We start from the raw sequence: 17,280 nt of genomic DNA, 5'->3' as shown, positions 1-17,280 counted from the left end.
ATTTAAAGGTACACCAAAATACCGCTTTCATAATGTCTGAAGGTGGTAAAAGGATTAAAAACCCATGCATGGTTTGCAAGCGCCAAGTTACGGGCAAAACGGGCGTGAAGTGCCAGGGGTCTTGCAAATCTTGGATCCATTTCACTTGCTGCAGCTACACCCCTGAAAAATCTAAAGATATCAAGGCCAAAGTTATTAAAGTCCGATGTCCATGCCCGTACTGCTCTACACAAGGACCTAAAGAAGTAGTCAAGAAGGACAATAGCTTCACATGCGTCAACAAAACCTGTCCCATGAGCATGCCGCCCTCATGTAAGGAAGACAAACTGAATAAAATGAACCAGCAACCCTCGCCATCTACATTCTCGTGTAAGGAGTGGCCGGGTGTTGCGTGTAGCGGCATAGTCTGCAGTGAAAATACGCAAGAAAAATGCTGCCCTCCTCCGCTCGCGCATCGCATGCAGAATAAGACACCTCCTATGTATTCGCCTCAGCCAATAACGCCGCTCCGTTCGAACTGTCCATCGCAGTCTCCAGCTCGACGTATGCCACCTGCAGCTACCCCAGTGACGCCTTCTATAAGTCTCTTGGAAAACATGTGCGAGACCGTCGGGCTGTTAAATGACCAGCTTAATCAGTTGATCTCTAAGATGACCACCGTTTAAATACTTTAAATAATTGTACGTATTTACACACTGTATAAGGAAGTTTAATTTATAGTTCATTTTAATATATTTTGTATAGACCATGTACTGTAATTTATTAATTATTGTAATCTATAAAAAATATATTCGTATCTAATCTATTATCAGTTCTGATTTTCGACGTTGCAATCTACTTTATCTGGAAATATAATTTCCTGCATACCTACTTATTGAGATTGAGATTGGGTATATATTGATAAAATTATAAATAATTTATACATGTCACAGGCATATACAATACCTATACATATAAAGTAAACTATAATAAAAGTAATCTTTTTAGGCTTCCGTAGTCAACTAAGAACCAATATAGTTTCGCCATGTCTGTCTATACATGTCTATATTTGTAAGTATGGGATTTTAACAGCGCGCCAACGTTTTGGAAACTCATAATCCCTTACAAAATGACACTTAACGCAAACGCATGCGTCACGACTCACGTTACGCTATTCATCGAATGAAATTTACACTAGTACACATCATCATCATCATCATCATCATCATCATCATCATCATCATCATCATCATCATCATCATCATCATCATCATCATCATCATCATCATCATCATCATCATCATCATCATCATCATCATCATCATCATCATCATCATCATCATCATCATCATCATCATCATCATCATCATCATCATCATCATCATCATCATCATCATCATCATCATCATCATCATCATCATCATCATCATCATCATCATCATCATCATCATCATCATCATCATCATCATCATCATCATCATCATCATCATCATCATCATCATCATCATCATCATCATCATCATCATCATCATCATCATCATCATCATCATCATCATCATCATCATCATCATCATCATCATCATCATCATCATCATCATCATCATCAATTCTAGCCTTCATTCGCCCACTGTTGAGCATAGGCCTCTTCGTGTATGCCACTTATCCCGGTCCTGGGTCCTATTCTCATTCAAAAGTGCCCCGCGATTTTCCGAATGTCATCCACCCAACGAGGTACAGGTAGGTAAAATAAAATAATAAGAAAGATGATAAAATAACTTATTTATTTATTTTGTTCGTGTAATCCCATCGGGGTTTATTAGAATGTGCCCTGTTTATTAATTAATTAATGTAAATAAGTTAGCCCCTGGAGAACGGTGGTTGAGCATTGGTCTCCAGCCAGAAGATTCCAGATTGTCTGTAAATAAAGAAATAGTGCATTATATTAATAATATCTGGGAGACCGAGCTTTGCTCGGAAAATATATCTCTGTCTTTTCGGCCCCGAAAACCCCCATATAGCAAAATTCATCGAAATCGTTAGAGCCGTTTCCGAGATCCCCGACATATATAAATAAAAAAATCTGGTAGACCGAGCTTTGCTCGGAAAACATATCATCCTTTACACTTTAACAGAGTTTTTTAACGATATAGTTATGTGGCTCTTGCAATACGTAGATCTCACCCCGTCTTCGGCACGAGTCCTCCCATCTGCAGGTTGCCAAACAATATACAGTTGCCAGTCATGGCACCCACGTAGGTAGCGCATCGACGGCCCGTGAAGCCGCCAGAGGTTAGGGACTCGCCGAGGTAGAAGTACGACCTGAAAAAAGTATATTTTAATAACCCAAATATCAGACTGTGTACAAAAAAATCGGGAATGAGGAAACCAGACTCAATAAGGCATGCTTTCACCCTCAGGTCACGTCAGGCTGCAGTCGCTTTCGTAAAATTAGTGCCCGAGATTCTCGGCAGTAGGTAGATTGCCAAAGCGGACCTGGGCCATCCTGGGTCATCATGTACATTATTCATATTATACCCTCCGTTGAGGTTAAAGTACACCTAGTCCAGGGTACTAGGTATAGCCAAGGTTGTTGGTATTTTGAAACAAAAAAAAAATCCATTTCTTTGTGTCTAACGTCAGGTCTGAAGCTCTGCTTTTGGTCTTCTATGAAAGCAACCTTGCTGCGACTTTCTGCCCGATGTGAAGCTCCAATTTTGATCCACTATATAAAATTTAAGAAGCTAGAAAAGGTTGTCTCCAGTTGAGTTTTAAAGTGTTCTTACCTGGCATGGTCGCACGCCATGCCGTCACATCCAGGCATGTTAATGCCGCCGTTGGGGTAGAAGTCCACATGGCCCAGGGTGCCGACGTAGCCCAGGTTGCCAGCGTTGGTGTGGATGACCTCAGTGTAGGCTCCGTCGTTGGCGCGGAACTTGTCATCATTCGTGATAAAACCGGGGAGAGCGGGCTCCAAGGCTGTAACAAAGTGGTGTTAAAGGCGAGTGATTTAAAAATGAAGAATTACCTACCATTAATAGGTATATGGTGCAGGGAGCAATTTCGACTGCGGGGTAATTTCCACTAATCGAAATATTATCTTGTTTCGTGTGCCCGGCTGTTCTCCGTTTCTCGTGAAATTTTGCATATAGGTCCGATAATTACATAGATTTTTTGTGCAGATTTTTTGATAAAAACTATTTGATAAATACTAAAAACTATTAGATAAAATTTACTAACCTGTCAGATAAGCCGGAGCCCCGTTCAAGTTCCGACCGATGATACCGGCCATGTGGGCCCCGAGGCTGTGCCCGACGATGTGGTAGTGGGTCGCGGAGGCCCCGGTCTCACTGTTCAGCCAATCAATGAAGCGAGCGATGCCTTCGCCTACAACATTAAGTTAACATTCGGATGAGGACTGTAGAGAAGTGTCTGTGCGGAAAGAGAAGAGTCGTGAAATGCATGTAGGTCAGGGAAAGAATTCTCAAAAAAAGTTGTAGAGGGAAATGCTAGTAACATAATTTTTGAGTCCTTAACTTTGTTTGGACGAATTAGGAGGTGAACATAACTTTCATTTTGTATACGTGGCTATATCGCTAAGATGCATGTTTCATATAATCAAAAACCCGAAAAATGGGACCTTCTAACCCCCCTCTTTCTCCCGGCTCAAAGGCTACGGCCGGGGACTTTTGATATGTTCACCCTCTAATCTTGGGATCCAATACTATTGGCATAGTATCAAAAATAGTAATTAAATGTATTTTCTTTACTACTAGCGCCATCTATCCACAATGTGTATGTAACTTATAAGTACCGTTACTCGTTGAATAAAGTTAGTCTGTTGTGAATATCTAACGTGTTTTAATAAATACATTCTACGACTCTTCACTTTCCGCACAGACTCTATCAGCATTTTGGCATGGCAACGGAAAATAGGAGATATCATAATATTTTATTGATAAATTTTGTTGCTATCGCGATTAGAACTATTACATCTGTTTCACGTTTAAAAAAACGCCAGGCGTCCGTTGGCCCGTTGGGTGGACGACATCCGGAAAATTGCGGGTCACCTGGATTAGAAATGCGCAAAATGCTTCACTGAGTTGAAAAGATTGATTCATATCTTTCGCTCGCGGTGATATGTATCACTCGTTTCGTTCATTTCGCTCAGTCGATCTATAAGCTATAATATTGTTCACGAGTGAGTAGAGAGAGATGTCAATCAATCAGATACACACAGCCATAAGTGTGACCAAGATGAAGAATCACGCGATACGATCCCGCCATGTTTTCCCGACACCCTCCGAATTCGTCCGAACCGCTCCGAAACCTATTCGCATCGTCTCACTCGCTCACTCGCTCGGCTCATTCGAATCATGAGTGGGAAAGAGCGATCAAGGAACACTGAGATAGATGAGTTACTGAGCGAAATGAACGAGTTGAATCTGTACTGAGTTGAAGAATGAGTGAGTTCAGTGAAATGGTACCTACAGTTCATTTAAATCACTCACTCGTGAACGCCACATGTCTAACCTGGATGAAATTAGCTCAGGACCGGGACAAGTGGCGTACTAGAAAAGAGGCCTATGCTCAGCAGCGGGCGTTAAAAGGCTGATATGATGATGATGATGAATGTGAACGGTAAGTTAAAGAAGATAGACCTGCAGCTAGTAAGTGTGTAGCTAGTAAGTTAAGTATAGATATAGTTTAAGCATATGCACGACTCCATGTAAGACAGTGATTAAAGAGACGTAGTCCTAACACGTTGTTTTCACTCATATTCCGTTCCCGCCTGCGCCACACAGTACATGGCGACCTTGCCATCGTCGCGCGAACGCGTTTCGCCTCGCTACAAGGACATTAATTGTGATTAAAAGGAAGTGCTAAAAATGAACAGATATATAAAAGTGCAGGACTCAAATTAATGGTGTGTTATATGAACTTGTCATTCGTGTGGTGTATTTTCAAACGTCGTGGACAATTTATTTTATAAAATATGGGCAAGTCATATTCAAAAGAAGAAGAAAAAGAGGTGATCATCACTCAAAATGCAGCCGGGAGTAATGCAGCAACTACGGACCAGTCAGAGCAAATACACATCAATAACTGGCTTCTGGGTACAATTTTGGCTATTATTAAAAGTATAAGGATCAACAGAAGAAATGGATTAGGCGCCAGATTCGATCGGAGGTGTTAGAAGGTCTGCAAAGAAGATTATCATGGAAAAAGAAGGCGGAGCAACCAGAAGGAGAAGCGGAAATTTGAAATAATCGTAGATGGAGCAGCGGTTACAGGACATTTACAGTGAGTTACAAGTAATCCATGTTAATCTGCGAAAGTTAGGTATTGATAAACGGTTAAAGCGGAAAGATTATGTACGACAGAAAATAGATAGAGCAAAATCACTTTACAATAGTTATGAAAATATTGTTAGCTTATTAGATAGTGAGATAGTGGTCGAAAGTGCGTATATTTTAGATTTAGTTATAGAAAATATAAATTTAGTATATAAAAAAATTTTGTCATTTGAGATTCAAGAAACTGTTACTAACTCAGCCACAATGGATAAATTCGATATCAAAGCGGCAGCCACTTTAATCCCCGTTATGAATGGCACGGAGGAAGTTACGGAAAAAAATATAGAAAGCGTAGAAATGTATGAAACATGTTTGACCAACGATAGTTGTAAAAAAATGCTGATTTCTTTCGTAATAAAATTAATTAATTAAAAATTAAAACCACGACTGCGAAAAAGCGAACTGAAAAGACAAAAATAATTTTTAGTTGTGTTAGTTACTCAACTTAATGAATGTAAAAAATTATTAGAATATGAGTGTTTAGTGAAGGTTATAAACAACAAACGCAAAAGTTTTATGCTCATTTAGGATCGTGACTGTGCCTGTGTATTTTATTTCAATTGCAGTCGGGGACCTTTTAAATGGGAAAATGTCAATACATCAAGGTCCCCGACTGCAATTGAAATAAAATACACAAGCACAGTCACGATCCTAAATGAGCATAAAACTTTTGCGTTTGTTGTTTATAACCTTCACTAAACACTCATATTCTAATAATTTTTTACATTCATTAAGTTGAGTAACTAACACAACTAAAAATTATTTTTGTCTTTTCAGTTCGCTTTTTCGCAGTCGTGTTTTTTAATTTTTAATTTATTTAATTAATTTTGGGGTCATGATTTCTTTACTAACCATTTGAAGTCACTTTATATTACTTTTGGGAGGGCGTCCTCAGTACAGAAAGGCACGCAGAGCGCCGCATATATCGGGCTACGCCCGATTCCTTTGGAACGCGTACAGTGCGTCACGAACGTCGGGCTACGCCCGACGCTTTCAGTAAGAGGGCACTGAAGGCGTCTTGGTAAGCGTACAGCGTGTCACGTACGTGGGCCTACGCCCGACACTTAGTATGAGAGAGTCGAAGGTGCCTGGCTTTGGACCGAGTGCAGCGCGCCACGTACGTCGGGCTACATCCGACTCTTTTACTATTAGGGCGCCGAAGGCGCCCGGCTTTAGAACGCGTACAACGTGCCTCGTACACGCCCGACGCTTTGAGTAAGAGGGCGCCGAAGGCGCCCGGCTTTGGTAAGTGTACACCGTGTCACGTAAGTCGAGCGAGCCCGACACTTTTAGTATGAGAATGTTGAAGGCGACTGGCTTTGGACCGCGTGCAGCACGCCACGTACGTCGGGCTACGCCCGACGCTTTGAGTATGAGGCCGGCTTTGGTAATCATACAGCGTGTCACGCTACGCCCGATACTTTTAATATGAGAGAGTCGAAGGCGCCTGGTCTACGCCCGACACTTTTAGTATGAGAAAGTAGAAGTCGCCTGGCTTTGGACCGCGCACAGCGCGCTACGTACGTCGGGCTACGCCCGACTCTTTTAGTATGAGGGCGCCGAAGGCGCCCGGCTTTGGAACGCGTACAACGCGCCACGTACGTCGGGCTACGGTCGACGCTTTGAGTATGAAGGCACCGAAGGCGCCCGGCTTTGGTAAGTGGTGTCACGTACGTGTGGCTACGCCTGACCCTTTTAGTGTGGGGGCGCCTTTGGCGCCTGGCTTTGGACCAAGTGCGTATACTTGGACAAGTTGCAGGAAGCGCACATCTTTCTTAAGCTCTGAGCCGTAGGCCCTACGTGCAGCTCACCCTTCGGCTTTAAAAAAATGTCATCATCATAAATGTTAAAATTAAATCAAACCTCCTTCTTTCTTTCCCCTGCCCTTATCCCACGTTATGTGGGGTCGGCACAACATGTTTTTCTCTTCCATTCTCCTCTGTCTTTCGTCTCCTCAGCACTCACTCCTTTCTTTCTCATATCCTCTTTCACACAATCCATCTATCGTTTTTTGGGTCTACCATACGCTCTCCGTCCATCAACATTCATCCCTAACATTATTTTGCCTATATGGCATTCATCCCTCCTCATTACATGCCCATACCACGCTAACCTAGTACTCCTCATTTTCTCCGTTACTGGAGCTACTTTCAAACTTCCTCTTATATAGGTACTTATGAAATTTTGAAATTGAACAACATTTGAAAATTAAATCAAACCATACGGTTATAATGATACTTTCACGATTTGTTCTGCCAAAGTCGGTGCAGAGTTAGCTTAGACGGACTCTGCATCGTATCGATTAATAAATAGAAGTTATATTTTAAACTTTTCGATTCCATAAGCGCAATTACGAACATGTTTTAAAAACTGTGAGTAGTATGTACCTAATATACATAATATAATTATATTTTTTTATGATCAGCGGTCAAACCCTTTCCTTTTATTTTAATAAGTACCTATCCCATTCAATAATAATATTTGGTTTTATGAGATTAGCTTCTCTTAACATATTTTGTCAATTCTTACTTTCTCAAAATGAAACTTAAACCCACATGTTGCATATATATTATCAATCGGCTTTCAAAGCCCTTCATTTTGATACCCTACTCGATAGGTTTGGACGATATTTTTTTCTAAAGGTTGCGTAATATGACGTATTAAGTCCGCCATATTGTTTTTATAATGACGTCACATAGCCTATGTTACCCGGGATGACGTAAGGATTCTAATGATGTATCATACGTCTAAATCGGTTAAGGCATTCAGAAGTTAAGGTGGAATAAAGAAACTCACATACATACAAACATGAACGCTGAAAACAATACACTCTTTTTGTTTGGGCAGTCGTGTAATAAAAACACGTCTCAACAAAGCTGCAAAGCTTAAGTTAAAACAAACTTATGATAAAATTTCAGATTTAATTTCAGATATGAAAAAATACTTGCTTACAAAAAAATCAGCATGTTCCATTTTAACGCAGCTTAACAATATAACTCAGAAAGAAATGTCGGTAAAGGAATACGGAGACAAAATAGAGGAAATGTTTGTAAATCTCACGATTTCGCAAGCGGATTCCAATGACAGCGCTTACGAAATTTTGAGGCCTATAAACGAGAAAATGGCGGTAAAAAGATTTGCAGATGGCCTACGGAATAGGAGGCTAGGAACAATCATTTCAGCCCGGGACTACGAGTGCCTCAAGGACGCGGTGCGAGCGGCCGAAGATGAAGAATCGGCCCAGCAGCCATCGCAAAACGTATTTCTGAACTCCGTAGGAAGCAGAGGTAAGTCCAACTATTTTTATAACCGACACAGACCCGGTTATCAGGGTTACACGAACAGAGGCTACCGAGGCTATGATATTAGGTATCCAGGTGCAGCGCCAGGACGCGGAACCTTCGCTCATCGAGGCAACCAGTATATGCGACAACCTCGTTTACAACATCCGCAAAACCTTAGGGGGAGAAACGGCAATTATAGGGGTTCCCGAGGCAGCCGAGGCAAACACCTTTTAACAGCAATCCCCAGGCCGAACGACGTAAATAGGGAACATTCACAAAATAATGAATCGATCCAGTTTTTTCGAGTTTAACGTATTTGTTTATAACGGCGGTTACGATTTTATTACGGTCTATATTAACAACAAGAAACGAACTTTAATTTTAGATACTGGAGCAGGTATATCTATATTAAAACGAAACGTGATATCTGATACCGATATTGTAAACAAAGACATTGTGATAATAAACGGCATCGGCGGACCGCTTTGCTCGAATCATTATGCTGACTTAACGATAACGCTTGAGAACCAGGAAGAGTTCGAGCATAAATTTCACTTATTCGACGAATTGCCATTTATAGAGGATGGTATTATAGGTTTAGATTTCATGAGAACTTACTTTGCGGATATCAGCTTTAAATACGATACATTAACCTTGTTTACTAGTGAGGGAGAGAGTATGGTACCAATTCATAAGAGTAGCGATTATGATTATTTAGTAATTCCAGCGCGGAGTGAATCTATTCATTTACTACCATTTCATACGAGTAAACAACGCGATTACGTAGTTAGAAATAAACACCTTATGGAAAATATATTTTTGGCAGGAGGTATAGTCAGACCGAAAAATGGGAAAATCCCCGTTCAAATTTTAAATACAAGTGAAAAAGAGATTCGATTACCGGTATTTGACATAGAGACGGATATTTTGGATAATTTTGTGTTGTGTACACTCGCTGACGATAAAATTAAACCGGACGTTAATAGGGTGAAACAATTATTACCACTTATAAATTTAAGTCACTTATCGTTAGAAGAAAGGAAATCAATAGAAATTATATGCGCAAAATTCTCAGATATATTTTATTTAGAAGGAGATAAACTAACTACAACAAATATCATGAGTCAATCCATCACTTTAAAACCCAATAGTCAACCTATATATACCAAACCATACAGGCTTCCAGAAGCATTAAAACCAGAAATAAATAAACAAATTAATAAAATGTTGCAAGAAGATATTATTGAGAAATCCAATAGTGAATGGTCAAGTCCTATATTATTAGTTCCAAAAAAAGAGGATAGCACAGGTAATAAAAAATGGAGATTAGTAGTGGATTTTAGAAAAGTTAATGAAACTATACAGGATGACAAATTTCCCCTCCCTAATATTACGGAAATTCTAGACGCACTCTCAGGAAGTGTTTACTTCAGTCATCTAGATTTAAGTCAAGGGTTTTACCAAGTAAGCCTAGAGCCAGAAAGTAGAAAAATCACAGCATTCAACACTAGTACAGGTCAATATCATATGAAGCGTCTCCCAATGGGTTTAAAGATATCAGCGAATGCGTTTTCAAGGGTAATGTCTGTTGCACTGTCAGGTTTAACTTATGAAAAATGTTTCGTATATTGTGACGACGTCATTGTATTTGGTAGAAATCTGGAAATGCATAACAAAAATTTAATCAAGGTATTTCAGCGATTCAGACAAGTTAATTTGAAGCTTAATCCCTTAAAGTGTGACTTTCTTAAGAAAAATATTTTATACCTTGGCCATGTTGTTTCTGCCGAAGGAATTTTACCCGACCCAGCGAAAACAAAAATACTACACAATTACCCGGTACCCACAAACGCAGAGGAAGTAAGAAGATTCGTTGCGTTCTGTAATTATTACCGAAAATTTATACCCAAGTTTGCAGAAATAACATTACCATTAAATTATTTAAGTAGAAAGCATATACCTTTCGTATGGTCTAAGGAGTGTGAGGAAGCGTTTACACATCTTAAGAACGCATTAGTTACACCACCAATTTTACAATACCCAGATTTCAGTGAAAATAATGAATTTATATTACAAACAGACGCTTCCGGTAACGCAATTGCTTCAGTACTATGTAATTCAAATATGAGACCAATAGCATATACGAGCAGACCCCTTAATAAAGCGGAACTCAACTATCCAACAATATAAAAAGAGCTTTTAGCTATAGTTTGGAGTATAAAATATTTCCGACCTTATCTTTATGGTAGAAAATTTACAATAATGACCGACCACAGGCCATTATTGTATCTTTTTGGAATGAAGGATCCCTCAAGTAGACTTACAAAATTTCGGTTAGAGCTAGAAGAATACAATTTTCAGATAAAATATATAAAAGGAAAGGATAACGTAATAGCAGATGCATTGTCAAGAGTAATTATAACTTCCGATGATTTAAAAGAGATAAATCATAACGTATTAGCGGTATTGACTAGAGCACAGAAAAAGAGATTAGATGGTGTAAAGAAGGATACGCAAAGTAACCCTAATATATCTTCGGACGAGAGGCCTGATCAACCTCGAGTTGCAGATGTATTACGGAAGCCGAGCGATATTATCGATTTGACGTTTGTGAACGAAAAAACCATAAACGAGTTAAGACGACAAAATAAAGTAACTTCTGAAGAAAAATGTTTAGTGTTTGTAGCAGTCGAAAAAACGATATATATAAATCTAAAATTCCAGTCACATTTCACGCGAGACGTATTTGTGAGCGAATTGAAAGATTTTTGCGAAAAAAATAATATAAAAAAACTATGCATAGTAAAAGATATTAAAAACGCGTCATTTATAAAAGAAATCTCGACTGAAATATATTCAAGAAAAGAATGGACCGGTCCTCAATTATTAATTGTTGAAGGTGTTAGGAAAATTGTCGACAATGATGAGAAAACATTTATATTACAAGACTATCATTTGCTGCCTACGAGTGGGCACGCGGGTGTAAGGCGAATGACGAATAATATAAAATGGAAGTATTTTTGGCCTACTTTAGAGAACGATGTAAGAATGTTTGTAAAAAAATGTTCCAAATGCCAAATAATGAAACACTCACCTATTTTAAAGGAGCCAATGGCCATAACGTCAACAGCTGAATCGGCATTTGACAAAATATATTTAGACATCGTCGGCCCTTTAGATAAGGATATTGATGGTAATGTATATATACTCACAATACAATGTGAGCTCAGTAAGTATGTGGAGGCGTATGCATTACCCGCGAAGGACACCGTGACCGTCGCAAAGGCGTTCGTAAGTAATTTTATACTAAGATACGGTGTTCCCAAGGCAATAGCGACTGACAGAGGGGCAGAATTCATGTCTTCAGTAATGGTAGAGGTATGTAAGTTATTGAATATTGACAAACAGTATTCCACAGCTTATCACCACCAATCTTTGGGTGCCCTCGAAAATTCTCATAAAAGCTTACGTAACTTCTTGCGCATACAATGCGATGAACATATAGATACTTGGAGACAATGGCTACCGTTTTGGTGTTTTTCATATAACAATACTGTACATACTTCAACATCCTATGCACCCTTTGAACTTGTTTTCGGTAAGAAATGTATTTTACCAAGTAGATTAAGTAATGATATTGTTGAACCGGTTTACAATATTGATAATTATGCTATAGAGTTAAGATATAGGATACAATTAGCTAATAAGGACGCACGTAAAAAAATAATTTTAGATAAAATTAAGCGTAAAGAAGTGTATGACAAAAACGCTAAATCAAATGTGTACGAAAAAGACAGTTTAGTATTGTTAAGAAGTGAAAAAGGTACAAAAATGGACAAAGTGTTTCAAGGACCATACAGTGTCGTCGAAGACTGTGGACTTAATATTAAAATATTGAAGGACGGTAAAGTGGAATTAGTTCATAAAAATAGAATAAAACAATATTTCGAATAGTAGCATTTTCTTAATGTTAAAAAAAAAAAACTTGTTGTTTTTTTTTGTTTTTCTTTTTCACCCCAGAGGTGTAAGTCTAGTAAGTTAAGTATAGATATAGTTTAAGCATATGCACGACTCCATGTAAGACAGTGATTAAAGAGACGTAGTCCTAACACGTTGTTTTCACTCATATTCCGTTCACGCCTGCGCCACACAGCACACTTGGTATTGGTTACAGCAGCGATATAATGAGGGTTTCCGCGATCGAGTTTTTCACTAGATGGCAGCACCGTGACGAGAGGTCTTTTAGACCTCTCGTCACGTCGGTCGGTCGGTCGGTCGGTGCTGCCATCTAGTGAAAATCTCGATCGCGGAAACCCTCATTGATAATGTTGGGGCGTCCAGTCCATGGTGACCTTCAGATCCTAGCAGGAAAGCTGGTGTATTCTGAACCCAAACGGTACCCTAAAGAAGACAGACCTGCAGACTTGGTGTTGGTCACAGCAGCAGCGTAATTGATGGTGTTGGGGCGTCCAGTCCATGGTGACATTCAGATCCTAACAGGAATGCTAATGTATTCTGAACCCGAACCGTGCCCTAAAGAAGACAGACCTGCAGTCTTGGTGTTGGTCACAGCAGCAGCGTAATTGATGGTGTTGGGGCGTCCAGTCCATGGTGACCTTCAGATCCTAGCAGGAATGCTAATGTATTCTGAACCCTAACCGTGCCCTAAAGAAGACAGACCTGCAGTCTTGGTGTTGGTCACAGCAGCAGCGTAATTGATGGTGTTGGGGCGTCCAGTCCATCGTGACCTTCAGATCCTAGCAGGAATGCTAATGTATTCTGAACCCGAACCGTGCCCTAAAGAAGACAGACCTGCAGTCTTGGTGTTGGTCACAGCAGCAACGTAATTGATGGTGTTGGGGCGTCCAGTCCATGGTGACCTTCAGATTCTAGCAGGAATGCTAATCTGCCCTCCTAAGCCGAAAAGCGCTATCTCAAAAACAAATGATTTTGTGAATGGAATCCTCAGTTATAGACACTAAAGTATAAATTAGCAATGCATTTTCTTTTGAGATAGCGCCACTCGGCTTAGCAGGGCAGTAATGTATTCCGAACCCTAACCGTGCCCTAAAGAAGACAGACCTGCAGTCTTGGTGTTGGTCACAGCAGCAGCGTAATTGATGGTGTTGGGGCGTCCAGTCCATGGTGACCTTCAGATCCTAACAGGAATGTTAATGTATTCTGAACCCGAACCGTGCCCTAAAGAAGACAGACCTGCAGTCTTGGTGTTGGTCACAGCAGCAGCGTAATTGATGGTGTTGGGGCGTCCAGTCCATGGTGACCTTCAGATCCTAACAGGAATGCTAATGTATTCTGAACCCGAACTGTGCCCTAAAGAAGACAGACCTGCAGTCTGGGTGTTGGTGACAGCAGCAGTATAGTTGATGGTGTTGGGGCGTCCAGTCTATGATCACGTTTAGATCCAGTTAATGCTGTTGTAGTCTAGATCTATAGTGATGCTCGGTATCAAGCTTCAAGATCGAGTAAGGAATGTCGAGAAGGTGCATGACGTGGGTTTCGTCATTACCAAACTAAAATGCAGAAAATTGCGGTTCACTTCTGGATGAGATTAGTTCCGGACCGGGACAAGTGGCGTACTAGAAGAGAGGCCTATGCTCAGCAGCGGGCGTTAAAAGGCTGATATGATGATGATGATGAATGTGAACGGTTCGTTAAAGAAGACAGACCTGCAGTCTTGGTGTTGGTGACCGCAGCAGCGTAATTGATGGTGCTGGAGCCAGCCGTCCAGTCCACCATGATCACGTTCAGATCCTCGGCTTGTAGGAAAGCTGAAACGGGTTTGATTATCAGTGGCGACGCGTATACAAAAAACCGGACAAGTGCGAGTCGGACTCGCCCACCGAGGGCACCCTACTTTTTAGTATTTTTTATTATACTTCACCTGTAAAAAAATCAACTGTCTAGCTATCACGGTTCATGAGATACAACCTGGTGACAGACAGACAGACAGACGGAAAGTGGAGTTAGTAATAGGGTCCCGTTTTTACCCTTTGGGTACGAAACGCTAAAAAGCTTGTAATAAATAAGTTCCACCAAGTTTCTTTCCCCGGTATCTTCTCGGGTGTAGCTGTAGGGTTAAAAGGTGGTGGTAGTTATGACTTTATGACATATGAGTTACGTAAACGTGAAACTAATCTGAACGGGAACTTTCTAAGTGAGAACTTGCATGAGAATTGTCTCGTGAAAGTTTCCAGAAATCTTGGGAAATTTTGAGAACGTTCTGCAACTTGCACATTGCTAATTTTGACATTTAGTACTGCATTAAGAATATTTTTTATACTAAAGTTATTTTTAATCGTATAGCGTATTTAACTACATACGTTTACATACATTTTCAAACAATATGTAGCTAAATAAAATAATAAAATTATAAATCCACATTCAGGGTCCCACAAAGGGGTAAAAGTGGGTTTTTTTTTATGTGATAGTCAGCAAACGAGCAGACGAGCCGCCTGATGGGAAGTGGTCATCGTCGCCCATGGACATAAGCAACATCACAGGAGCCACTTAAGCGTTGCCGACCCTTGAGAACCCTAAATACCCGCTTCTTGAAGAATCCCATATCGTAGTGCAAAGGAAATACCTCAGGAGGCAAGTCATTCCACATTTTGCACGTTCTGGGGTTGACAGTTATCAACTAAGTCACAGACGAAGTTGATGGCGGAATCTCGCCTCTGTAGGCAAATGATGAACATATTGACCATGATGATTACCTGGTATAAGCACGGTGTTAAAATCCGAAGTGGTCCCGCTGTTCCAACCATGAAGAAGTATGATGGTGCGTCTTAGAGAGTTGTAGTTCGTCAGGCCGAGCAGACCGCTATTGCCAATCAGCATAGGTTGGCTCACTGTTGGATTCAATCTGAAATCAAGTTTTTGTCAAGTTAAGAGTCAACAACTCACTTGTCTTTATTTCTCTTCACTTTATTCAAGTCTAGCAGTATAATTTAGATTTATTGCAATAACTATTGTACTTACATAACATCTTTTGTGAGCGTTTTTTTATTTTTTGCCATTTTTATATATTTTGACCTTTTTCGCCACTTTTGTGTTATTTCTACTCAGAATCACGAGCTCTTTCGATCCTAATGGGATAAAAAAATGTCCCACAGTTTTTTTCCTATTGTGTTAGGTACCATTTCCCCATATACTTTGTATGGCGGTAAAAAAAAGGAATGTTTGAAAAATCTATGGAAAGTTTAGGACACTTTTTTTCTCCTATAAGGATGAAAAGGGCTCGCGATCCTTACTAGAAATAACACAAAATGGCAAAAAAAGGTCACAATATATAAAAATGGCAAAAAATAAAAGAAACGCTCTTGTTATGTTCATATATTTCTGTCTGTAATAATTTCATTCAAACTTGTCCCTTACTCGTTATTAGCATTATTTAATTACTCAGATATTTTAGATTACTGTATTACATACTATGTAGATATTTAAGATTATCAATCTCTCCTTCACGGGGCAGGCATTGTCTAGTGTGGAGGTCAGTAAAAACTGTAGGTATTCAAGTGAATATTTTTCGGAAATAAACGATTTTTATTTTTTTATTTTTTTAAATGAGCACGGCAACTGTCAAAATTTTTCGGTGTGTCCCAAGATACAGGCTCAGCCTAGTTTGGGGCTTACCAGACACCTTTTGTGCATGCTACTGTATACTTATTAATCTCAATAAATTTATTCTTATTCTTATTCTTAAAAACGTAAAATAGCTAAAAGAAGATCCTGTAGTTTTAGTTTCGGTTTTGACTAATTGTTTCGTTCCGAATTGCTTCATAATCTGACTCCATGAACATTTAAGTAAAGGATATCCTTTGGCGAACGCATCCAGTCTGAGCAGCCAGTGAATTTGAAATTGTCAGACAGTTGTTCAACAAATATTAATGTCTCCTTGGACCAGAACGTTCAGAACTGCCGCCGCACCGCAATTTTTCCTTGAATTATCAGCCATAAGATTTTGTACTTGGCACATTAAAGGATGGCTCACGCTAGACTGGGCCGCGCCCGCGACGAGGCGTCCGACATGTCATTTTCTATGACGACTGATCGGTGATCACGTGGTGCTTTCCATAGAAAACGAAGCATCGGAAGCTCCGGCCCGGTCTAGCGTGAGTCATCCTTAAATCACCTCCATCCGTTATCACTATAAGCTAAAAACCTGATAAAATACCTGGTAAACAGATGGTATATGTTCTGCGAGTCAGGATTGTATCTGGCCGCCTCTCGTACATCGCTGGCCTTCTGCCACAGATCTACTAGGTGCAGCTTTCCTTCTCCATCGCTCACATGCTGGTAGCGCGGCCCAGGGTCCAGCTTACGTAGCACAGGGTCTTGGGTTGGGAGAGCTGTGGACGTACCAGGATAATAATAGTTAGTTAGTTATACTGGGCATATTCCGCAAGTCGACAACCATTGTGCCTATTTTGCATGAAAACGAGGTAGCACTACTCTAGCCACCCCAGCTCCTCCATGAAACCTAGCAGTGTCCTCAGGTTGCTAACTGCCTCCTTCAGTGTGCTCGGAGTCCCTAGGTATTGGTTCCTGTATACTTCTACCTGTTTACAGTGTAGGAGGATATGTTTTGCAGTTTCTTCTTCTTCCATGCACGCTCTGCACATGGGGCTGTCTGTTTTACCCAT

At 40.2% G+C, this 17,280-nt stretch overlaps 1 protein-coding gene across 1 annotated transcript; it reads right to left on the bottom strand.

The window, feature by feature from the left end:
- Positions 1–1,802: 1,802 nt before the first annotated feature.
- LOC134802136 (lipase member H-like) lies at positions 1,803–17,280 on the bottom strand. The gene is made up of 8 exons (XM_063774729.1): positions 17,090–17,280; positions 16,812–17,006; positions 15,352–15,500; positions 14,305–14,406; positions 3,217–3,363; positions 2,763–2,955; positions 2,161–2,298; positions 1,803–1,894 (listed from the first exon to the last, which is right to left on the bottom strand). The coding sequence occupies exons 1-8, from the start codon at positions 17,278–17,280 to the stop codon at positions 1,837–1,839; spliced, it is 1,173 nt and encodes a 390-aa protein (XP_063630799.1). The 3' UTR covers positions 1,803–1,836.

Source organism: Cydia splendana, chromosome 24 (genome assembly GCF_910591565.1).
Source record: "Cydia splendana chromosome 24, ilCydSple1.2, whole genome shotgun sequence".
In the NCBI taxonomy this organism is placed as follows: domain Eukaryota; kingdom Metazoa; phylum Arthropoda; class Insecta; order Lepidoptera; family Tortricidae; genus Cydia; species Cydia splendana.
This window is presented reverse-complemented; position numbering and strand designations above follow the sequence as displayed.

Excerpts from the sequence above, each read along its gene's own strand:
- LOC134802136 (XM_063774729.1), bottom strand. The coding sequence starts at position 17,280 with ATGGGTAAAACAGACAGCCCCATGTGCAGAGCGTGCATGGAAGAAGAA. Across the intron at positions 15,501-16,811 it reads ATATACCATCTGTTTACCAG|ATTGAATCCAACAGTGAGCC; the intron begins GTATTTTATCAG and ends ACTTGATTTCAG. Across the intron at positions 1,895-2,160 it reads GGACTCGTGCCGAAGACGGG|ACAATCTGGAATCTTCTGGC; the intron begins GTGAGATCTACG and ends CTTTATTTACAG.